At 45.7% G+C, this 25,140-nt stretch overlaps 1 protein-coding gene across 1 annotated transcript in view; it reads left to right on the forward strand.

The window, feature by feature from the left end:
* The first annotated feature begins 5,610 nt into the window (after positions 1-5,610).
* Positions 5,611-25,140, forward strand: part of ARFGEF3 (ARFGEF family member 3) — a 183,321-nt gene continuing 163,791 nt past the window's right edge. Inside the window, exons 1-2 of the mRNA XM_062186827.1 lie at positions 5,611-5,695; positions 14,809-14,860. Coding sequence (XP_062042811.1) covers positions 5,611-5,695; positions 14,809-14,860 — 137 coding nt within the window. The remainder of the gene's footprint in view (positions 5,696-14,808; positions 14,861-25,140) is intronic.

Below are 25,140 nucleotides of genomic sequence, written 5' to 3' on the forward strand. Positions count from 1 at the left end.
GAGCATCTTGTGGCAGGAAAGGTCAAAAGATGTTTACTTTATATTAAAGCCAACACTTTCAGTGGGTTGTTTATAGCTGTGGTTTGGATATTAGATCGATGTCAAATGTACCCCAAAAGACCCATGTGTTGAAGGCTTGGTCCCCAAAGTCTTATGTTAATGGCACTAAGATGTTGGAGACTTAATCCGATTTTGGTTTGAAGATTTGGTCTTCGGGAGGTGGTTGAGTTGGGTTGGGTCGTTAGGGTGGAGGCCTCGTGACTGAATCATGGTGGCTTTATTCAAAGAGATGCAGGCAGTTGCCCAAGACTCCAAGACTCACTCCTGCTTGCCACAGGATGTTCTGCACTGCCGGGGCACTCTGCCAGCAAGATGCCATCACCAGATGCTAAGCTGTTGCTCCCTGATCTTGGACTGTGAAGCCCCCAAACTGTGAGCCAAAATAATTCCTCACCCGTCCTGCGTAGGTAGCTTGCTTCAGGGATTTCGTTATAGTGATGGAAAGCTAATACATTTATGTCTATGATTCCACCTGCTGTAAACCCACTGCAGCCAGACTCTGCCCTCAGCAGGTTCTCCGACATCCCAACTCATATCTCACAGCTTTCAGCTCCTTTTCTGTGTCTGTCTTTGCTTTTTCTGTGCTGCTGATCTTGTTGCCTGGATACCACTTTTATTTCATTTTTGTACCACTGTTAAAAAATAACACTTTTTGTTATAAAAGTAAAAATGGGGGCTGGCATTTGGTCTAGCAATTAAAACACCAGTTAGGACACCCATGTCCAACTTCACAGGGCCTGGATTTCACTCCTAGCTCCTGATTCCAGCTTCCTGCTAATGTAGACCCTGGGGAGGCAGCAGTTATGGCTCAAGTACTTGCATTCCTGCCACTCGTGTGGGAGACCTGGACTGAGTTCCTGGCTTTGGCTCCTTGCCATTGCTGGCATTTATTTGGAAAATAAACCAGCAGATGGGAGCTCTAAATGTGTGTGTGTATATGTGTGTCTGCTTCTCCAATAAATAATTTTAAAAAATATTTAGTGACAAATAAACTTACCTATAACCCCACTGGAAATCACTGTGAATATTTTGTGTATAACCTATCATGTTTAATATATGTATTTTTTCTTTTTTTAAATATTTATTTTGTTTATTTGAAAGTTGGAGTTACAGAGAGAGGTAGAGACAGAGAGAGGTCTTCCATCCGCTGGTTCACTCCCCAGATAGCTGCAACAGCAAGAGCTGTGCCAACCCGAAACAGGAGCCAGGAGCCTCTTTCAGGTCTCCCACATGGGTGCAGGGGCCCAAGGACTTGGGCCATCTTCCACTGTTATCCCAGGCCATAGCAGAGAGCTGGATCAGAAGAGGAGCAGCCGGGACTAGAAATGGTGCCCATATGGGACGCTGGTGCTTTAGGTCAGGGCTTTAACCCGCTGTGCTACAGTGCCATCCCCAATATATGTATTTTTTTCAACTTTTATTTAAATATGAATTTCTAAAGTACAACTTTTGGATTATAGAAGTTTTCCCTCCTATAACCTACCCCCCACCCACAATCATCCCATCTCCCACTCCCTCTCCCATCCCATTCTTCATCATGATTCATTTTCAATTATCTTTATATATAGAAGATCAACTTAGTATGTACTAAAGTAAAGATTTTTAACAGACTGAACCCACACAGACACACAAAGTATAGAGTACTGTTTGAGTAGTAGTTTTACCATTAATTCACTTAGTACAACACATTAAGGGCAGAGATCCTACATAGGGAGTAGGTACAGTGACTCCCATTGTTGATTTAAGAATTGACACTCTTATTTATGATGTCAGTAATCACCTGAGGCTCTTGTCATGAGGCTATGGAAGCCTCTAGAGTTCACAAACTCTGATCTTATTTAGACAAGGCCATAGTCAAAGTGGAAGTACTCTCCTCCTTCAGAGAAATGTATCTCCTTCTTTGATGGCCCGTTCTTTCCGCTGGGATCTCACTCACAGAGAATCTTTCATTTAGGTCATTTTTCTTGCCACAGTGTCTTGGCTTTCCATTCCTGAGAAACTCTCATGGGCTTTTTAGCCAGATCCAAATGCTTAAGGGCTGATTCTGAGGCCAGAGTGCTGTTTAGGACATCTGCCATTCTATGAGTCTGCTGTGTATCTCGTTTCCCATGTTGGATCATTCTCTCCTTTTTAATTCTACCAGTTATTAGCAGACACTAGTCTTGTTTATGTGATCCCTTTGACAATCCTATCATTATGATCAATTATGAGATCACTTTGATTAGTAAGATAACATTGGTACATGCCACCTTGATGGGATTGAATTGGAATCCCCTGGCACGTTTCTAGCTCTACCATTAAGTATAAGTCTGAGTGAGCATGTACCAAACTGTACATCTCCTCCCTCTCTTATTCCCACTTTTATAATTAACAGGGATCACTTTTCAGTTTATTTTAAATGCCTAAGAATAATTGTGTGTTAAGTAAAGAGTTCAACCAATGGTATTAAGTAGGACAAAAAATACTAAAAGGAATAAAATAATAAGTTGTTCCTCGACAGGACAAGGGCTGATCAAGTCATTGTTTTTCATAGTGTTCATTTCACTTCTACAGGCTTCCTTTTAGGTGCTCAGTTAGTTGTCACTGATCAGGGAGAATATATGATATTTGTCCCTTTGGGACTGGCTTATTTCACTCAGCATGATGTTTTCCAGATTCCTCCATCTTGTTGCAAATGACCAGACTTCATTTTTTTTACTGCTGTATAGTATTCTATAGAGTACATAATATTTGTATTTTTAAACATATATGTATTTTAAAACTTAGCACATCTATATCAGTTTAGATAATAAAATTGGGATCATTTAGTGCACAGAAGTACACAGCACTTTCCAGTTTGCTTATTTAACTATGTAAGAAAACTATTCATCTCCTGTATGATTCTTTTTTAAAAACTTTATTTATTTGAAAGTTAGAGTTACAGAGAGGCAGAGGCAGATTCATGCAGAGAGATATCTTCTATCCACTGATTCACTTCCCAAATTGCTGCAACAGATGGAGTTGGGCTGATCCAAAGCCAGGAGCCAGGAGACTGGGAAGAATCCCAGTCTCCCATGTGGGTGCAGGGGTCCAAGGACTTGGGCTGTCTTCTGTTGCTTTTCCAGGCCATAGCAGAGAGCTGGATTGAGAATGGAGCAGCTGGGACTCAAACCAGTGCCAGTATGAGATGTTGGTGTCGCAGGTGATGGCTTTACCAGCTATGCCACAGCACCAGCCCCTGTATTAATTCTTAAACTATATAACACACTACTTTATGTATATATCTATAATGGGTTATCTATCCATTTTCCTGTGGTTGGACATGTGGATAGTATTTTTAAATAATATAACTAAGGGGCTGGCATTGTGACTCAGTGGGTTAAGCTGCTGCTTGCAAGGCCAGCATCCCATATGAGCACAGTTCAAGATCCAACTGCTCCATTTCCAATCCAGCTCCCTCCTAATGTGCCTGAGAAATCAGCAAAGAATTATCCGAGTGCTTGGGCACCTGCCATTAACATGGGAGACCCAGATGGAGCTCCTGGCCCTGGCCCTTCTACTGTGGCCATTTGGGGAGTGAACCAGCTGATAGTACATTACTTTCTCTGTCTCTCCCTGTCTCAGTAACTGCCTTTCAAATAAATACATATTTCAAAAAGATGCACTAGAATCCCATATGGGCACTAGGTCTCCCACACGGGTGCAGGGACCCAAGCACTTGGACCATCTTCTACTGCTTTCCCAGGCCATAACAGAGAGCCAGATGGGAAGTGGAGCAGCCGAGTCTGGAACTGGCACCCATATGGGATGCCAGGGCTTCAGGCCAGGGCATTAACCCACTGTGCCACAGCGCTGGCCCCAATTTGCTCTTCCGATTAATGGGTACTTGAAAATTCTGTGTAGCTTCATGGGTCATTTGTATTTTTTCCTCTGTGAACTGATTTCATATCCATTGCCTATCTTTTTCATTACAGCATGCATCTGTTTTTAAATACTTCGTAAAAACATTATTGCAAAGCAATTCAAATTCATGTCTGACATTATGTTTTGACTTAAAATTTTTTTTTTCTATCACTGAAAATCTTTCTCCTAATAGTGGCTTCATTGGGTGTGTTGATGGTGGGTATTAGTGTCCTTGGGGGCTGGGACTTTGCAAGTTTTTGTAATTATTCCCACCTATCAATAGCCTGATCTATTCCTAGATGACTGTAGAACCTCCTCACTGTTCTCCCAGGTGCCAGGTCCCCCTCGAAGTCCATCATCCCCCACACCACTATGGTTACCCCACTAAAGAAGAGCAAGCGGACTGAAAACCTTTGCTCGGCTCCCAGTCACAGCTTTCAGGGCAGGAGGCTCACTGCTCTGCAACTTCTCCTCCATCAACAACTGTGGGGGGGGGGGGGGGGCTCCTGCCCCAGGGCAGGCTCCGAGTTACCTGCAGGCAGGGTGCTGAGGCCCTGGCTCAGCTGCCTCTCAGGGTCTGATCAGGGGGATGCTTTCCCGGTCACCATGTTCCCCTGCCCTCTGCTGCAATGAAGACAATTGAACCCAAGCGGTGGGAGGTTGCTGCTGGCATTGAGAAACATGGGTGAAGCTGCAGCCTGCGATGATGCCTGCCCAATATGAACCCCAGGTCAAGGCCCTGCTACTTGGCTTCCTACCCAGCTCCCTACTAATGCACCTGGGAAAGCAGTGTAATATGGACTGAGTGCTTGGGCCCTTGCACCTTCGCGGGAGACCAGGATGGTGCCATTTGGGAGTGAACCAGCAGATGAAAGATTCCTCTCTTGCTCTCTCTCTAATTCTGCCTTTCAAATACATATTAAAAAGGGCTTTGGAATAGGACACGTTTGGAGTCCAACTCTTGTTGCCTTGGGGACAGTCTCTCTGGGCCTACTGTCCCCATCTGTACAATGGGAATTCTAAGCGCTAACACCTGCACCCCTTCCTCTCCAGTGCCGGAGAGCACGGTTAAGAGCTCCCTGCGGGCAGGGTCACAGCTCATTCTGTCCTGTATAGCCCCAGCCAGACATGGGCGGCTCAAGGCGCTGCTGATTAAATAAAGATCACACTAATTTTCTGGTTCGCAGCCGAGAGGATGTAGCTGGCGCGGCGCCTCCACCGCGCTGTGGGCTCCCGAGCGTCCCCGCTGGGCCGCCTCCGACTCCCCCCGCGGCGACCCGGAGCCCGGCGGGTGGAAGACGCGGCGAGGCCCCTCCCCGCCCGCTGCCCGCCGCCGTCCAGCTCTCCTTCGGACCGAGCGGGACCCGCGCCCGGCGGGCGAGCCAGCCCCGGACATCCGTCTCCACCTATCCGCGAAGCCTCCGGCCCAGCCCGGCGCCGCGGCGCGGAGCGCACCTGACCCCGGCGGGCGGGGCGCCGGGGCGGGGCGGCGGGGCTGACGTGGCCCGCGGCATGGAGCCGGCGTGATTCATCAGCGGCCGCGCCGGGGCGGCATGGGGGCGAGCGCGGTGGCCGCCTGAGCACCCAGGGCCAGGCAGTGGTGGCGTCCCCGACCCGACTCGCGCGCGCCCCGCGGCTGTCCGCGGCCGGGCCCCCTGCGAGGTCAAGATGGAAGAGATCCTGAGGAAGCTGCAGAAGGAGGCGTCCGGGAGCAAGTACAAAGCCATCAAGGAGAGCTGCACCTGGGCCCTGGGTAAGCGCGCGGAGCCGGGAGCGGTAGCGGGCGCCGGGCACCTGCTCGCCGCCGTGGGAGGGCCGCGCGGGCCGGGGCTGGAGCGAGCCCTGTGCGCGGTGGGTGCAGTCGCCGAGCCTCGGAGGCGCATGCATTTCGAGCGATTTCGAGAGTTGCCTCGGTGGATTGATGTGGGACACGACGATCTTGGCTCGGGCGTGGGCGTGCAGCCGCTCCTCCTCGGGTCCCTTTATTTTCTCCCAAACCTTGCCTGGACCGTGGTCCCCATCCCCGAGTTAGGCAGGACCTCCATCCGCTGGAGACCCAGGGGCCTGACGCCCGAAGCCTATATCCTCGGAGGCGGTGGCGAGCGGAACCAGGAAGGCAGGGCTTGCTTAATTTGATTTTCCTGATACAGGCCGGCTTGCTAAGTATCAGTTTTCACGGGGATCGCCCATGGAAAATAACACCCGGCCGGGATTGTGTGACCACAGCGATGCTGTTGCGGCGTGCCCTTCAGACAGGTGGGGGTTTCCGATGGGTGAGCTAGGCTAGCAAGGAAATAAGTTTCAGGTGGCAAATTTGTGGCAAATTTGCAGAACTCCTTGGGGGTGGGTAGGAGTAAGGAAGACGGTTCAATTAAGCTCGAATTTGGGCAACCGAATGGTCGGTCGCGGTGGAAATGTAGAGAGATCCGGATCCTGCTGAAGGTGCTAGCGATGCTTTTGCCAAAGGAAAGGCCGGGCTGGAAGCAGGCAGCTCTGTGGGTCCCTGGCCTTGCCAAGCCAGCGCGAGATTCCTCAGTTACCACTCCATTAAAAAAAAAAAAATTAGAACCCCTTTCCCTCGAAAGGGAGAAGCAGCCAGCGCTTGTCGTGATAGGAGAGCCTGAAGTGCCACCAGCTGTTTTTCCCGTGAAACGTAGAATTCTGATGGGGTTTGGAGTGACTCAATATTTAGATCTTAATTCTCATGTTTGCGTGTATGTATGGACAATCGTCTCGTCTTTTTTTTTTTAAGCTGTGCATATCATCGTAAAGCTGTTTAGAATATTGTCTAGGAAGTTTATCTTGTAGGTGGAAGCACTTGACCATTTTAGTCTAGCAATTAAAGAAAAAACAGAGCATTTATCTGACAGAGCAGCAAAGCTCTTAAAGCCACAGTACTGTTTTTTGCTTTGCCATTGTCATTCAGCAGTGTGATTCTGAGCTAGATTCCCAAATGCCTCTAATAGGGGTCACAGATGGCTGGGTAACATAATAATGCAGGGCCCAACTGTGCGGCAAACATGCCACTCCTCGTATTCATTATGATTTTGCTGTAAATTCAGCAGATGTAGATAAACAGGGAGGAGGAGAGGCATCGGGTGTTTTTAATGAGTTTGGGATTTGATGTTCAACATCTTGTTTAGTTAAACTACAAGGTTGCTGAGTGTAGGTCCTTGAAGTGACTGGGGAAGCCCAGTGCAGAGGCAGGTGGATTTCCCGAGTGACACCTGCAATCCAGCCAGATGGCCCAAGGGGACAGAGTGCCTTTCCCAGCAATTGCTCTATAATGGGCACGAGGAAGCATAGGTGCATGGCAGAGTTAAATGATGGTGCATGTCATTTGTGACATGGGTTAGAATGAGCAAACCTGGAAAACAGGGGGAAGAAGGGGAAATGAACTTGGGGTGGGGGAGGCAGTTTTGGTAACCTGGAGCAGCTTTGAAAGTCGAGCTTGCCTAAAGAATGGTCAGGGCCATCTTGGCTTATTTATTCCTCAAGCGTGTAATAGGCCCTCCCCTGCCCTGAGCTGGGATACAAGGGTGAATGAAATGCTTGTGGGAGAAGTTTGTTAGAAGGGCATATTGGAGGGAGACTGTAGCATGAACCCAAGCATAAAGATGTGGTCTTTCCCCTGCAGTCCATTCTCCATGCCGCACCAATATTTTATTCTAAAGGACTCATCCTGCCTCACTCCCATGATTTCTTTACAGACTGCCTTGTAAATTCCTTAGAACACATTTCAGAATCTGGCCTCAGCCTCCTCTTCCTCACTGCCCTACCCGGAGCTCACCGACCTGGTGACAGTTCGCTGCCACGCTTTCTTGAACACACTGTGCACAGCATATTTCTCTGCCTTTGCTCATGCAGAGGTCCTTCTGCCAGGAATCCCCTTCCCAAACTCCAAGAAGCCTCATACGTGGAGGAAGAATCCCTGAGAGCCTCAGAATCTGTGACCTTCCTGGGTCACAGTACCTGCTACTTTGGGTTGGAATTGCTTATGAGAGAGTAACTTATGGGCAAGATAATCGAGAAATCTGTTGAATTCAACAGATTAATTAAAACCTTGTTTGAGGCTGGGGTTGTGGTGTAGTGGGTAGGTTCTCCACCTGCGATGCCAGCATCCCATATGGGCACCAGTTCAAGACCCAGCTGCTCCACTTCCAATCCAGCTCCCTGCTAATGGCCCGGGAAAAGTAGCAGAAGATGGCTCAAGTGTTGAGGCCCCTGTCATGCATGTTGGAGATCCCAATAAATTTCCTGGCTCCAGGCTTCAGCCTGGCTCAGTGCAGGCTGAGAGAGAGACCCAGCAAATGGAACATCTCTCTCTCTTTCTCCCTCCCTCTCCCCCTTTCACTCTAACTCTAACTTTCAAGATCAATAGATATTTTTTTAAATCAATATAAACTTAGGACATAGTTTTTTTTTTTCCTGCATTAATAGAATATCCCCAAAAGAACAGTATGAGTACAGTTCTTCTTTTAATGATCTATTTATTTATTTGAGGGGCAGAGTTACATATAGAGAGAGCAAGAGACAGAGAGGTCTTCCACTTACTAGTTCACTCCCTTAATGGTCGCAATGGCCGGAGTTGGGCTGATCCAAAACCAGGAGCCAGGAACTTCTTCCGGATTTCTGCGTGGGTGCAGGGGCCCAAGCCCTTGGGCCATGGTCTACTGCTTTCCTAGGCCATCAGCAGAGAGCTGGATTGGAAGAGGAACTGGCGCCCATATAGGATGCTGGCGCTGCAGGTGGAGGCTTGACCTATTACACCATGGTGCCAGCCCCCATGGGTACAGTTTGACTCAGGAATTACATTCGGTTTTGAGGACCTTGTCTGTTGTTTGAGGGCTGACTGCCATGCTCTTTCTGGATCTTCACAATTGGGCACATGAATCACCATGCTTGGATCACATTTGGGAGAGAGAGGGGCATCTGCCGCTTAGGCCATCCTGTGCGAGAGGGGTCATCTGCCGCTTAGGCCATCATGGGAGAAGGGGCGTCTCCTCTAGGTTTAGATCCTCTCAAGAGGGTAGGTCCCAACCAGTCATTCCTGCACTTTCCTTAGCTGTATGTATTCTTTCCTGCCCCACAGGCTCATGTGAACAACCTCGAACCAGTCCTCGACCATGGACTGGAATGGGCTAAGTGTGTTCAGCCTAGGCCGTGAGTGCCACTGGAATCCAGTGAGGGAAAATTGGTCCCTGGAAGCAAAATTAGAGTGCTGATTCAGAAAGAAGGACAGTGGATGCCTGTCAATCAAAATAATGGATGTTAGCAGTGTGATGGACTCCTTGAGTCCAGGCACTGTTGTTGGTGCTTCTTGGGGGCTTCTGTACCTACAGTTTAAGAAAGGGTTGTTAAGAAATTGCTAAGGAAACTGGGCTTCAAATGATAGTCGCTTTTTTTTTTAACTTATGAAAGTTATATTCATCAATGTTGATTTTAAAACACCAACAAATGTTAGATCAGTGTCAAGATAACGAGGATCAACTGTAGTCTCCCTTCTCAGAGATAACACTGTTGACATTTTGGCACCACACCCTTTTGCAAAGCGCCATATACCACATGTGGCATATTGTCACTTCTTTGTTGTTTTTAAAAGATTTATTTATTTATTTGAGAGGCAGAATTACAGAGGGAGGGAGAGACAGAGGTCTTCCATCCATTGGTTAATTCCCCAAATGGCTGCAATGGCTGGAGCTTGGCCAATCTGAAGCCAAGAATCAGGAGTTTTTACCAGGTTTCCCACTGGGTGCAGGGGCCCAAGGACTTGGGCCATGTTCTACTCCCTTCCTAGGTACATTAGCGGGGAGCTGGATTGGAAGAGGAGCAGCCAGGACATGAACCAGCGCCCACATGGGATGCTGGCACCCCAGGCAGAGGCTTAACCTACTACACCACAGAGCCAGACCCCATCACTTGTTATAAATGTTAATATTTTCTTCTACTTTTTCATTTTTGTCTTTAAGGTATTTTCAACTTTAGCATTTTTCTTCTTTTTTAAGGATTTATTTATTTGATAGGCAGTGTCACAGAAAGAGAGAGAGAGAGAGAGAGAGAGAGAGGTGTCTTTCATCTGCTGGTTCACTCCCCAATTGGCCGCAACAACTGGAGCTGGGCTTATCCGAAGCCAAGAGCTTCTTCTGGGTCTCCAACGTGGGTGCAGGGACCCAAGGACTCGGGCCATCCTCTGCTTTCCTAGGCCATAGCAGAGAGCTGGATTGGACATAGAGCAGCTGGGAGAGGAACCGGCACCCATATGGGATGGTGGCACTGCAGGCAGCAGCTTTACCCGCTATGCCACAGCACCAGCCCCAGAATTTTCTTCTACTTTGTCATCACACCTCCCTGAAAATCAGTGTTCCTAGTGGTGTGTGTGTGTGTGTGTGTATCTTCTGTCTCTCTGGTGCTGTCTGAGGAGTAGAAACGGCTGAGTGGCCTGGGGGTAACTCAGGGAGAGCTGGAAGAGCAGTGTTCATCTTCAGGAACTGGCATTCTTGGAGATCTAGGAGCTGGGACAAGGCAGGATGAAGCAGAATGGCAGAATGGTAGAGCTGGAAGGGACCCTGCCCTCATTTTAGCAAGTTTTATCAGGGGACTAATGTAGAGCGAATTTGGAAAATAAAGGGAGAGGAAATTAGAGGCAGGATCACCAAATAAGGGAGGAAGGATCACCTGTCCAACTGCCACCCTTCTCTGCCCACCTGTGCTTTCCCTCCTAGCTGTGGGTTTTAGTGCCTTCCCAGCCAGACTTCTTCTTTTTAAAATTTTTTTTAGAAAGCTTTATTTATTTAATAAATACAAATTTTATAGGTACAGCTTTTGGATTATAGCGGTTCTTCCCCCTATACCCTCCCTCCCACCCTCAAACCGTCCCAACTCCTACTCTCTCTCCCATCCCATTCTTCATCATGATTCATTTTCAATTATCTTTATATACAGAAGACCAACTCTATACTAAGTAAAGATTTCAACAGTGTGTACCCACACAGACAAAGTATAAAGTCATGTTTGAGGACAAGTTTTACTGTTAATTCTCCTAGTACAACTCATTAAGGACAGAGGTCCTACATGGGGAGCAAGTGCACAGTGACTCCTGTTGTTGATTTAACAATTGACACTCTTATTTATGACATCAGTGATCATCTGAGGCTCTTGACGTAAGCTGCCAAGGCTATGGAAGCCTCTTGAGTTCACAAACTCTGTCAGTATTTAGACAGGGCCATAAGCAAAGTGGAAGTCCAGCCAGACTTCTTGAAATGTCTAGGGATTGTGTCCATGTCCTCACTTTCTACTCTTCCTCTCACTCCAGCCTGCCTCTCATCTCCATGGATGACAGTGAACCCCTCTGGGTGCCCGCTTGACTTTCCTCTGTGGCCACCCCTTCTGGATGTGACCACAGCCCTTGAGTTGCTCTGTCTCCACGGGAGCTGACCACACCCTCAGTTTCAGCGCAGTTTCTGCGTCTATGATGCCCTTGTTTGTCACTAGTCCACATCTGTGCTGACGTCTAAACCACAGGCAGCTTAGCGTCTCTGCTTGAGTGGCCCAGAGGCACTTAACTCAGCAAGTGACCAAGTGCTCTTCCCCACCCCGCCACACTCACAAACCTCATTCACCTATGGGGCTTCCAGTCCATCAGCTGATACTGTTACCTGCCCGGGTATCAACCAGACACGCGGAGTCTTCCTCGATACATTTCTGCCATTCTACCTTGTCCATCACCCACGGGCTGCTCATTTTTGCCCCCTAACTAGGTCTCAGGCCTGTCTAGTTCTCTCTGCCTCTGTGCCAGTTACCTCCCTTTCTTACCTGGACTTCTGCAACAGCTTCCTGTCATTTTTTTTTTCCTTTGGTCTGGTCTTTAAAAACTATTTTTCAAGCAGTGCCACCTTGGAAGCCCCATTCTGATCAGTACCTCTGCATTCAGACACTGGCATCCCACCACAGTGAAGACCAGAATCCTCACTGGCTTTGGTCAAGCCCTGCATGGCCTGACTCCTGTCCACCCCACAGCCTTGTCCTGCACCAGCCTCCCCGTAGCTCTCTGAATTTCAGACATACTGACCTTTCTTTTCTTTTTTTTTTTTTTACAGGCAGAGTGGACAGTGAGAGAGAGAGAGACAGAGAGAAAGGTCTTCCTTTGCCGTTGGTTCACCCTCCAATGGCCGCCGGCTGCCAGCGCACCGCGCTGATCCGAAGGCAGGAGCCAGGTGTTTATCCTGGTTTTCCATGGGGTGCAGGGCCCAAGCACTTGAGCCATCCTCCACTGCACTCCCGGGCCATAGCAGAGAGCTGGCCTGAAAGAGGGGCAACCGGGACTAGAACGTGGTGTGCCAGCGCCGCTAGGCAGAGGATTAGCCTATTGAGCTGTGGCGCCGGCCATACTGACCTTTCATGAACTCATGTATACTGTACTCTCTTATTTTTCATAAGTAACCAAATATTTGGTGAGCACCTACTATGTGCCAGGTTCCATGCCGTGCACTGGGGATGCCAATAGGGAGCAAAATAAGCATGAAGGCCCTATCCTGCCTTCATGGAGCCGTTTGTAGTTAATAATCAAGATGAATAAAGTACACATGACAGTTCATAGTGCTATGAGCTAAATAAAGGAAAACAGAAAGCAGCCAAGAAAGATAGCCTGGAGGGAAGGGGGGTTGTATTTTAAATAGGGTGGACAGGGAAAGCCTTACAGAAAGGAAGTTCTGAGGCAGGGAAGTATCCAAATCTATGGACTTCGCTTTTGCTTACAATGAGAGAGAGTGGAAAGGGGAAAAGACGAGCTGGGACTTGGGTCTTCAGAGGATCTCTCAAGCTACTGTGATGAGAAGACAGTGCAGCTGCTGGGGGCTAGACCTGAAAGCAGGAAGCCCTGGGCGGGGGGGCCACTGAAGTCATCCAGAGAGCAAAGATGGCGGCTGGGACCAGTGGAGCAGAGGAGGGTGGATTTTATTTTGAAGTCTTGATGTGCTTGGAACTTGGCACGCCCCCCTCCTTGCCCAATTTACACAGCCCATTTTCAGTCTCATCGCCCCTTGCGGGAAGCCCTGACCACCACAGTCCACAGTGGGATCTGTTGTATTTTGGTTTCATTTCCTGAGTTTTCCTTCTTGGTATTCATCAGAGTTTGAAACTAGAACGCATACTCTGTGAATTCCCCTGCCGCGTCTGTCCTTGGCATTTTTGGGTCCCTAGCTCCGTGCCTGGACCAAGATGAAATCAGTGAGTCAAGGAAGGGAGACGGGAACTGGCAGTCTGGGGACTGATTCAGGCTGTTAATGGTCCTTTTTTCATTGGCTCCTGGCAGGAATTCCATGAGGTGGGCGTTCGAGGCCTATTTAGCAAGATGAGAGAACTGAAGCTTAGAGGGGGAAAACGCTTTGTCCCCACCTCACGGTATCACAGCTGGCAGGGACCCAGAAACAGAACATGGTTCTCGTTGCTTTCTTTCTCTGTTGGTTCCTCCACGGGTCTCTCTCTCTCTGGGTTATTGTTGGGTCCTGCAGGCTGAAAGTCAAGCTGCAGCCGTCCCCTCCTTGAGCTCTGGGCCCTCTTTGCCTTGGGTTCCATGCTTATCACTGCAAGTCTAGGGGAGGGCTCTCCTCTGCTGCACTCATAGTGGGCCTGCTTGGAGTTGTCGTGACTTCTACACAGCTGCCCTTTGTTCTACCTCGGTGTTAATTATTTGTACAACTGGGCCCTGTTACCCATCCTGAGTTGGCTATAAAACCCCTCTGCCCAGTGAGGAAAGTTGCCCAGTTGATTTTATCGTTCAGTCTTATTACCTCTCTTGGGCAAGCAGCATCACATTGTCCTGGGTGCTGGCCTTGGAGCTGCTCCCTGGCCTTGCATCTCAAGGCTTCATTTATTTCTCATTCTCTCTCACCCTCAGCCCTGACCTCAGGCCTCCCACCTCCTCCCCTGGCCTCACTGTAAGCGCCACCACCCCCGCTGAGCTCATCTTTCTGTCTGCTCATTGCTTTCCTCCAGTCCTCTGTTTTGGCCCTTTGGTCACAACAGGCTGATCCTATCATGCTTTGGTCCTTTAGGCCTGGGACCAGGGGTATGTTTGGGATCTGTTGTTCTCTCTAAACTCTTAGCAAGATGAGAAAAAATGTTTCACCTTATCCAGGCAAAGTAGTTCAAATTGACAAAGCTTTTGAGTCTAAGGAGTTAAGAGAGGAGCCAACACAGTTTGACCTGAAAAATTGGACGCAAGTAGGAGTGATTGAAATAGAATAGTGCTTTGGGAAGAGAATAGTGAATTTATGTGAGTAATCCACAAACATTGGTAAAGTATTGAATATCCAGGTTGATTAATGAGATTTGGGCTGAGCCTTCCAGTCAGTATCCTTAACTACAGCATGATTTTACAAAAGTTTAACCTACCGTGTTATAAACATGTGAGTGAGAATAAGATGTTGCATAAGGTATCTTGTGAACTTGAAAGTCTTCCACAAGCATGAGTTATTGTTTAAGGATATTGAAATGGCTATTTTCAGGAAGCCAGCTTTCGTTTCTCTATTTTTATTGCAAGAATATACTTTCTTAGCCAGTTATAACTAAATTTAATTAGCATTCTGGTTCTGGTTAGGAATTTAACTATCCATTCTTTGTCCCTGTAGGGAAATGTGTCCTAGTTTTCAATCTTTCCTTCTCTGATAGTGAGGCAAAGTCTGGGGAAGTCTCCAGGGTATCAGAGCAGAGGGATCTTAAAATATGGATGAGTTGTGTGCATAGCATTGAGAATTGACTCATTTATAATTATAGGAATTCCCAGGGGAAAAAACTAACAGTGAAAACCGTGTACAGTATGGATTCTGAGTCTTTATCTATTTTTAACTTCTTTTTTTCCCCTTGCAGAAACTCTGGGTGGTCTGGATACTATTGTCAAGATCCCTCCCCATTTGCTGAGGTAAGAGATGGAAACTGTTATATAGCCCAGGTAAACATTGCCCAAAGGTCACCCGGAAGGCCCAGCTAACTCAGCTGGTTTACAGCATTTTACCTGTTGCCTGTTGATATCTATTTTTTTTTAATTTAACTTTTATTTAATGAATATAAATTTCCAAAGTACAGCTTATGGGTTACAATGGCTTCCCCCTCCCAAAACTTCCCTCCCACCCACAACCCTCCCCTTTCCCGCTCCCTCTCCCCTTCCAATCACATCATGATTCATTTTCAATTCTCTTTATATACAGAAGATCAGTTTAGTATATATTAGGTAACGATTTCAACAGTTTGCCCCCATATAGCAACACAAAGTGAAAAAAAATACTGTTGGAGTACTAGTTATAGCATTAAATAAGAGTGTACAGCACATTAAAGACAGAGGTCCTACATAATATTTTTTTAAAAAAATAATTAATTTTCTATGCCATTTCCAATTTAACACCAGGTTTTTTTTTTTTTCATTTCCAATTATCTTTATATACAGAAGATCGATTCAGTATATAATTAGTAAAGATCTCATCAGTTTGTATCCACGCAGAACCACAAAGTGTAAAAATACTGTTTCAGTACTAGTTATAGCATCACTGCACATTAGACAACATATTAAGGACAGATCCCACATGGGATGTAAGTACACAGTGACTTCTGTTGCTGACTTAACAATTTGACACTCCTGTACATGGTGTCAGTAATCTCCCTAGGCTCTAGTCATGAGTTGCCAGGGCTATCGGCGACAACTGAGCACCAAAGGGGAAACCTGTTGAAGTGAAATGGACACTATAAGAAACAATGACCTGATCAGCTCTTGTCCTGACTCTAGATGTACAATGTAATACTTTATCCTTTTTAGTATTTGTTGTTGTTGTTGTTCTAATACTAGTGGTTGAACTCTGTAATTAACACACAATTATTCTTAGGTGTTTAAATTTTAACTGAAAAGTGATCCCTGTTAAATTTAAGAGTGGAAAAAGAGAGGGAGGAGATGTTCAATTTGGGACATGCACAATCAGACTTGCCCCAAATGATGGAGTTAGAAATGTGCCAGGGGATTCCAATACAATCCCATCAAGGTGGCATGTACCAATGCCATCTAAATAGTCCAAGTGATCAATTTCAGTTCACATTGGATGACTCTGATAGGTCTAAGAATCAAAGGGATCACACAAACAAGACAAGTGTCTGCTAATACTAACTGATAGAATCAAAAAGGGAGAGAACGATCCAACATGGGAAGTGGGATACACAGCAGACTCATAGAATGGCAGACGTCCTAAACAACACTCTGGCCTCAGAATCAGCCCTTAAGGCATTCGGATCTGGCTGAAGAGCCCATGAGAGTATTGTAGGCATGGAAAGCCAAGATACCATGGAAAAGAAAAAAAAAAAGAAGACCTAAATGAAAGATCTCTGTGAGTGAGATCCCAGTGGAAAGAACGGGGCCATCAAAGAAGGAGGTACCTTTCTCTGAAGGGAGGAGAGAACTTCCACTTTGACTATGACCCTATCGGAATAAGATCAAAGTCAGCGATATCTATTTTTTTAACCTGTATGAACTGGGATTATTTCATGAGATTAGCATGATGGGGACCTGATTGGTTGATCACCCACTGTCAGTGGAATGCGTGAAGTCTGTAACCCAAAGGAACTAACCAGGATATTCAATGGTGAAAGTATCAAGTTGGTTAAGGAGAGAGATGATCAGGACTTCAGTGAGGTAATGATCAGCAGGAGGCTCTTCCCCTGCTGATTAGAAAACAGCGCCCCTGCTGGCAGGAAGCAGCCCTACATGGGGTGGGGTAGATTTCAGCTCTGTTAACCTATGGAATTGCCGAGGTGCCAGGAGGCTGGTGCCTGCTCCCACAGCTCATCTCCACAGCACCCCTGAAAACTGAGCCCCTTTCTCCACTTTCCTCAACTCTTCCTAAACCTGTTTTCCCTCTGATTGTGAGAGAAACGCACGTCCTTTGTGGAAAATTTGGGAAGAACAAGAACAAAGGAGAAATTTGTTCACAATTACAGGACAAAGCATAAAGCATTGCCAGCCACCTAAGGATAGCCACTGGAAACAGCTTATTAGATTTTAACCGTCTATTTCTACTCACTTGTGTTTTTACAAGTTAATATGAAATTTCTTTACAATTTTATCTCTTGTTTTTTACTTGGTAATGCCAATATATGTTCTTCAAATGAAAATACTATGCATTTTCTCATTATACAAGGGTACTTTAAAAAGTTAGTAGAAAGAGGAAAGAAAAGATAAATTTATTTTGGTGCGAATATTTTTTGAAATCCTTTATGCATAGTGTGCAATTTTTCCAGGTACTTTTTAAAGACTGCTCGTATGACTGCTACATAATTTATTTAGATGTTTTTCTATTATTGAGCATTTGGACTGTTTCCAGGGTTCTCCTTGAGATTATAAAAAATATTGAACATAGAGTCTGGTTTCTGTATTGTCAGAACACTGTGATTTATGAGGCATCTTCTCTTCAAATAGACTGAACAAGAGTTATGTTTCCGCCTTTTTAAAAAATTCATTATTTCTCCTATAGCATCTGCTACAAACTCACATATTAGAAAGGAATTTATGTGTTAATCCAACTGAATGCATCTTTGTGTGTATAAAGCTTGTAAAGGAATGGAATAGCAACAACATATTTGTCTCAAGGAGAGTTCTCCAAGAAGAGGAATATTTTTCAGAGAGCTGTGTAGGAATGGGTGGGAAGTCAATTTCCTCGACCCCAACTTTTATGAGTACCCTTTTTAAACAAAGATTGACTGCAAAACTGATGTTGCCACGTCTCCTTCGCCATCCATATTTTACCATCACTTTTTTCCTTGACAGAGGATAAGTGTGATTGTTATCCATCCTGAATCTTTCTGATAGGTGTTTTTCTGGAGTATGAAAATGTCATCCCACAGCCACAGGTCTATAAAAATATTAGTATCCGTGTTGGGAAAGTGAATGGTTGGAAGAACCTGGAAACACATCTTTTTGGAAGTTAGGTAGTTTTGAGTTCTTAGCTTTCAGGAACATTAAAGGAGGACCTGATCTAGATATAAGATGATGGACAGGCCGGCGCCGCGGCTCAATAGGTTAATCCTCCGCCTTGCGGCGCCAGCACACCGGATTCTGTCCCGGTTGCCCTTCTTCCAGGCCAGCTCTCTGCTGTGGCCCGGGAGTGCAGAGGAGGATGGCCCAAGTGCTTGGGCCCTGCACCCCATGGGAGACCAGGAGAAGCACCTGGCTCTTGGCTTCGGATCAGCGCGGTGTGCTGGCCATTGGAGGGTGAACCAACGGTAGAGGGAAGACCTTTCTCTCTGTCTCTCTCTCTCTCTCACTGTCCACTCTGCCTGCCAAAAAAAAAAAAAAGATGATGAACAAAAAAATTTTTTAAAGATACGTACCCTCCTTTGTAAACAAGGTTTCTTACTGCTTACATCTATAAAAAGGAAAGAGAAAAGGTATGAAATTAATTCTTAACCTTGCTTTACTATAGCAATAGGTAATCTTCATTTATAAACATACAAACCAATTGAAGGAAAAATAAAAGCCCTATCTATTTCTTTGGAAATGAATTCCTAATAAAATTGTATTTTCCCTGTTAACTACATTAACATTCTGATAGATAATTATTAATGTTCTTTGAATAAATTATGTACATTAGTAATGATAGCTCACAATTAAAATCAAACACTTTGTCTATGGTCACAGAAAATTTTTTAAAATTGCTTTATATATTACTTTGTTATAAAGAGGTATAATAGGGAGATTAATAAAAGCCTTCCAAGGATAAAGCAGTGAAAGAAAATTCTTTTAGTGGAATGGACACATGAGTTCATGAAGAAAAACTCTCCTGCTAAAGGAGAGTTTGTTCATGTATTTTTTTTTTTTGATGGATGAAGATGTCATAAATTGCTGTGGTATTTAGGTTTTGGGAGTTCTGTTTAAAGAGTGATATGTTTTAATTAAAAATTCTAATAATTCCAATGTGCCAGAATTACAGCCTTGCAATTAATTAAAATCATGATGAAAAAAATTAAATGTCAACTTGATATGTGGAAAAGCAGAATTCTAGAATTTTCTTAGTGGCTTAATGAGCAAAAATATATATCCTTGCACCTGCTCTTAAAGGTTGCTTCCTTGTTTACAGAGTGTTGTTTAATGTGATGGTTTAGTCCGAGCTTTCTGTGGCTCTGGGTTTGTGATGAAAAGGCAAAGGGATGATGATGTCAGAAGTTCCTGGCCCCACTGGTTGGGAATGTTTGTCAAAAGGCATCTAGTAGTTTCCAACTCATGGTGTGTAGGGGGTGGGGGGTGGGGCATTGAGTTAAAGAAGAAACATTTGTAATGGGCCCAAAGTCTTCCTTTTAGCCATTTAGCTGCACTTTGTTCATTGGTCTTCAGCCTTACCCTGGAGCCCACTAGCTATCTTGTATGCCAACAGGAGATTATCACAAAATTGGTGGGAGGGCTGCTGAATGAGGGGCAGTGGATAAATATATGAACAGAGTCTTTGCATATCTTCTCCATGATTGGAAACAAAATCCCGAGCATTTACCTTTATGATAAAGAGCTACTGATGACATTATCCTTATCCACAAAATGTTGTGCATGATTGTAGTTCAGGTGCACAATGCGAGCTACCAAGCATTCATGTACAAAGGAATGACCCTTATGAATGAGACAAAGCAAATGTGGATCTTGTACTCATAGTTTTTTTTTTTATTTTAATTTTTAAAAATATTTATTTGTTTGCAAGGCAGAGTGACAGGGAGAGAGGGAGAGACACAAAGAGAGATATTCCATCCACTGGTTCATTGCCTTATGGCCACAATAGCCAGGTCTGGGCGAGGCCAAAGCCAGGAGCCAGGAACTCCATCCAAGTCTCCCATGTGGATGGCAGGAGCCCAGGTACTTGGAGCATCCTCTGCTGCCTTCCCAGGTACATTAGCACGGAGCTGGATCAGAAGTGGAGTAGCAGGGACTTGAACTGGTGCTCCGATATGGAATGGCTTAATCTGCTGCTGCACAATACCAGCCCCAAAGTTGCTTTAGTATTATTATCATCATCATTATTATTATCATTATTATTTTGAGGGAGAAGGAGAAAGCCATATAAAGCAAGGAAACACTCTATTGTGCTAGCAAGTGTGAATTTATTATAGAATTTTATATGTGTAGGGAGATTTCAGTTTGGCTGTGATTTCACAGTAGTGGGAAGCCTCTCAAATCTTTTTGTGGAATATAAGAGGAATCTATAATTAAAGCCCAAAAAAGCTCTTGAGTCAATCAGAGTGAAAGTTACTGTGTGATGCTGCTATTAGGGAAGTGATGTAATGAGAAGCCATGTGGTAATGGGCTTCTCCCCCTACTGTCAATCAGTCCTATTTATTTATTTATTTATTTTAAAAATTTATTTTATTTATTTGAAAGACAGAGTTACACAGAGATGTTGAGACAGAGAGAGGTCTTCCATCCGCTGGTTCACTCCCCAAATGGCTGCAACAGCTGCACTGATCCGAAGCCAGGAGCCAGGAGCTTCTTCCAGGTCTCCCACATGGGTGCAGGGGCCCAAGCACTTGGGCCATCTTCTCTTTCCCAGCAGAGAGCTGGATCAGAAGTAGAGCAGCTGGAATTAGAACCAGCGCCCATATGGGATGCTGGCACTTCAGGCCAGGGTTTTAACTTGCTGTGCCACAGCACCGACCCCAATAGGTCCTCTTTTAATCCTTTGATTCATCTTGCAGGTACCCTACACTCTGTCCAGTCATTATGTTTACACGGCATCCTTCCGTTTTAATATCTGCTCCAAAAAAAATCTAGACACTATAAATGTTTGCTCATGAGAGAGGACTTAAATGTGTGTGTGTGTGTGTGTTTAAAGATTTACTTATTTATTTGAAAGTTAGAGTTACACACAGAGATGGAGAGGCAGAGAGAGAGAGAGAGAGAGAGAAAGGTCTTTCAACCGCTGGTTCACTCCCCAGTTGGCCACAACAGCCAGAGCTACACCGATCCAAAGCCAGGAGCCAGGAGCTTCTTCCAATTATCCCACGTTGGTGCGGGGGCCCAAGGACTTGGGCCATCTTCTACTGCTTTCTCAGACCGTAGCAGGGAGCTGGATCAGAAGTGGAGCAGCCGGGACTCAAACAGGCGCCCATATGGAATGCTGGCATTGCAGGCAGCAGCTTTATCCACTATGCCACAGCGCCAGCCCCTGAACATGTTATTTTTTATACTGATATTTAATATATGCGAGAAAACCCACATTTATAAGCCATCTTTTGCATTCTCCTGATTTTGTATTCAAGTTTTTTTTTCCCATTTCTGCTATACAGTCACCTGGAAGTGATTATTTGCAGATTTTCTTATTGTTTATTTTGGAAAAGGCTACAGGGATCATTGAAAATCTTGAATCCTTTAGATACCATGTTTCCCTTATTTCCTTCTGCCACTGGTTGATTGCTTTCATGTTACATGCATTACCATTACCATGTTGATAAATAATTACTAATGTTTTCAACAGCTGTGTCCATTAGTCTGCATAGCTCAAGTCAGAAGAGCCCTTAAGCGACCTGTGTTGTATTATCTTTCCTCTTTTTCCTTTTGCCAGTCAATCACTCTCAGAACTTGGATAAACCTAAGTCCAAATGTCAACTGCATGATGGATGTCACTGATGCATAGGCTACCCTGGGGGAGGAAGCCAAGATAGTACATTTGGAGTGGATTTAAGAAAGTGGTCAAGAGACATTGCTTGTCTGTGCCCCAGACTCTTTCATGGAGCAGATGTCCACTGTCACTGTTGGGGGTGGGGATAGACATTCATGCAGAGCTGAGAGTCGGCGTCACAGATGGCGGAGGATTCAGGGAACCCATCCTGTGAGATGTTTCCTAAAGTTAGTAGACAGTCATGGGAAAAGCTTTCTACCCTGTGTGCCCTTCATCTTGTTTTTGACCTTGGAGTAGATTTTAAGAGTCATGACTGCATTCTCATTGTCTTTGCTTGTTTCTGACCTCTTAAACTTCAAAGTCTTACACGTGTCTTTGCAGGGTTTTATAAAACCTATGAAACATGGGGCCATTGTAGTATCCCCAAACTTCCTCATTTCAGGCTGTGCCTACGGTCACCTGCTCCATGTCCTCTTCCTTTTACAAGCAAAAGTCAACTCAGGGTGTCCTCTAACGATGACAAGCACCTCTGACCCAGGCAAGTTTGCACTCATAGCCACTGGCTTCATCATGGTTAGGCACTGGTGTTTCAACCAGCGGCTGGGACCTGGAAACTCCGGATTAGGAACTGGCTAAGTCTGGTCAGGCTCCTGTAACAAATCAATGTAGGTCAGATGGCTTTTTCATAATAGAAAATTTACTTCTCCCCGTTCTGAAAGGCAGAAATCCAAGATCTGGGTGCCAACATGGTCACGTGCTGGTGATAGTGCTTTTCTGGCTTGCAGACTGCCTACTTCTCCCATCATCCTCAGGCATCTGTTAAAAGGGCACCAATGGTGAAGACCTCACCTCATGTCCTAGTCACCTCCCCAAAGGCTGCACCTCCCGATACCATCACCTTGGAGTTTGGGGTCTCAACATTCGGATTCTGAGGGAACACAAACATCACACTATAGCATTAGTTGTTACTGGGAAATGTTTTCTGCTCCCTGACCACCTGCTGTTTCACCTGCTCAACCCTACACCCCCTGCTGGTCCTCAGTGGTTTGAGAATCAAATGAATAGAGCCGAAAGAACCTGGTCAACTTCATGGACTTTTCTGAACGGCTGTGGTTTCTGTTGTGAATTCTCAGGTTCGTGGCTGTGCTTTGTGAGGCTCTCACCAGACTCACCTGTCAGGGAACACCTGGCTCAAGCCGACGTGGAGTGCCACAGCTTCTTTAATGCTTAGCTTCTTGCAAATTGCTACAGCCCCCTTCTCCTTCTTACCCCATAGTCCTTGTCAAGCTTGGTTGTGTCTGATCTTTTTGTCCCCTGAAAATTTGGAGAGCCTGTACTTTCTCCAGCTCTATTTGTTAAAAGGCAAAGGGCTTATTATGCCTCAACTGTGGTCATTTCAGTATCTTTGTTGTTTGTTCTAGATTATTCTTCACCTGCTGGCTAATCCACTGTCATCTCTAGTGGATTAGAAATTCTAGGTGCTGGTAGCTGTAGCTCAGGATATGTTAACATAGCTCCGTATATGAGGGCACTTCCTGAAGTTAGTAGAAAATGGAATTCAAAGATAAGCTTATTTTGGTGCCAAAAAAAAAAAAAAAGTTGAAGATTCTACATAGTTTTTTTGTATTATACATTTTCTGTGAACTTTTTGCAGATCAAGGGAGATGACTTTCCCCGCACTCCCTGGCCCAGCCAGGGACCTCAGGCCCCTGCACCTGTGAATGGTAAGGCTGAGTGGCTGGTTCTTGGATCTGCAGCTCCACCTTTCTTCCCCATCAGATTTCTGCAGAGGCTCACTCTCCCAGGGCCAGGCCAGTGGGAAATGAGTGAGGTCAAGGTTACGACTGGTAGGCTGGGACGCAGCTTTACTTAAATACTTCATATTTTGCTTCTCATAGATATTTTGTATTAATTTTAATTTTTTAAAAGATTTTTATTTATTTATTTGACAGGCAGAGTTACAGACAGTGAGAGAGAGAGAGAGAAAGGTCTTCCTTCCGTTGGTTCACTCCCCAAGTGGCCGCAACAGCCGGAGCTGAGCCAATCTGAAGCCAGGAGCCAGGTGCTTCCTCCCGGTCTCTCATGCAGGTGCAGGGCCCAAGCACTTGGGCCATCCTCCACTGCCTTCCCAGGCCATAGCAGAGAGCTGGACTGGAAGAGGAGCAACTGGGACAGAATCCAGCGCCCATATGGGATTCAGGCGCCACAGGCAGAGGATTAACCTAGTGTGCCATAGCACCGGCCCCTTTAATTTTTTTTGAGATGTAGCATTTAAACATTATTTGTCTTAATTTCTGAGGTTTTCAGTGTTTCCTTCCTTTCTGTGTCTGAGACCAGTGAGGAAGATCTCAGAGCTGCCAGGGCAATCCCATTTCTGTCTACTTGGTGTTACTTTAATAAGCGTTTCCTTGGGAAAGAAAAGATTGATTTCATCTTGAAGTTTGAGGTTACAGGATCAGAAGGCCTGATAAGCCAGCATCTGGTGAGGAGTGGTTAAGGCAGGGTCACATGGTGAGCCAGGAAATGAGAGAACCCACCTCTCAACCTCAGAAGCATGCCCACAGGGACCCAGAGACTGCCCACTGCCCCCGCCTCCCAGTACCACCACCAGATCATGTCTCTACCGTTAGTCAGCCAAGCTAATCCACATTAAGACAGCAGAGGTTAAGCGGCTGCCCGAGTTCAAGGGAGACAAATGCTACTCAGCCTGTAACACCAGCCAAACTGGGTTAGGCTTCCGCAGGAGTCTGTGACTTTTGTACTGAACAATTTGGTTTCTGCCCCTCTTTGAATAGAACTTCAGTGGCCTGTGCCTTCAGGGAAATAGGCTCTTTCCCATGTCCAGGCCGTGGGTGGTAGATCCCATTTGCCAGGACACTCTGCCCTACGTGCTGGACTTGGGTTTTACCGAAGTCATTTCCCTGCCCCGACCAGTTCTGGATGCCAGGACCATCACATAAGCTGGAATACAGTGCACTTGTCCTGGGTCCTCTTTGAGAAATCAAAGCTAAGACCAAAAGGTCTCAAGGTGTTTGGTTAATCACCCAAAGCCTCTCCTTTATGTGGGCGTTAGCTTATTAGGGGAGCATGTTTTGTGCTGCCGTCTTCATCAGAAATATCCACTATGTGCTTCACAATATGGAGCCTTTCTCACTTCCTCATCCACTTATCTTTGTGGACTGGCCTGAGGTGTCCTGAGGTCCTTCGTCACTCACTGAAGTACAAGTGGCTCTTGTCTCCTTTTGCAGAATTCTGTCATGGAGCTTACGAGACCCGTGGCAGTTAGAGGTTCTGTTCCCAGATGCCATCTTCAAGGAATTCATCTATACTTGCTGTTCACCTCTGCACCCCACACTGACCCCTCTCTAAACACTTGTGGGATGAAACTGATTCCCTAAACTTTGCATCACATGTCCCAGGGAACCTGTGTCCTCATCCCTTAGATTCTTGGAAAATGCTGTATTCCAAGAATCTGTACCCAAATGGAATCCCAGCTTTGGCAGTAGAACTTCTATCTCACTGACTGAGAGCAAGGGTCCGAAATAGAAGACCCCATAGTCCAACATCC

The sequence above is a fragment of the Lepus europaeus genome, chromosome 3, assembly GCF_033115175.1.
Source record: "Lepus europaeus isolate LE1 chromosome 3, mLepTim1.pri, whole genome shotgun sequence".
NCBI classification, from domain to species: domain Eukaryota; kingdom Metazoa; phylum Chordata; class Mammalia; order Lagomorpha; family Leporidae; genus Lepus; species Lepus europaeus.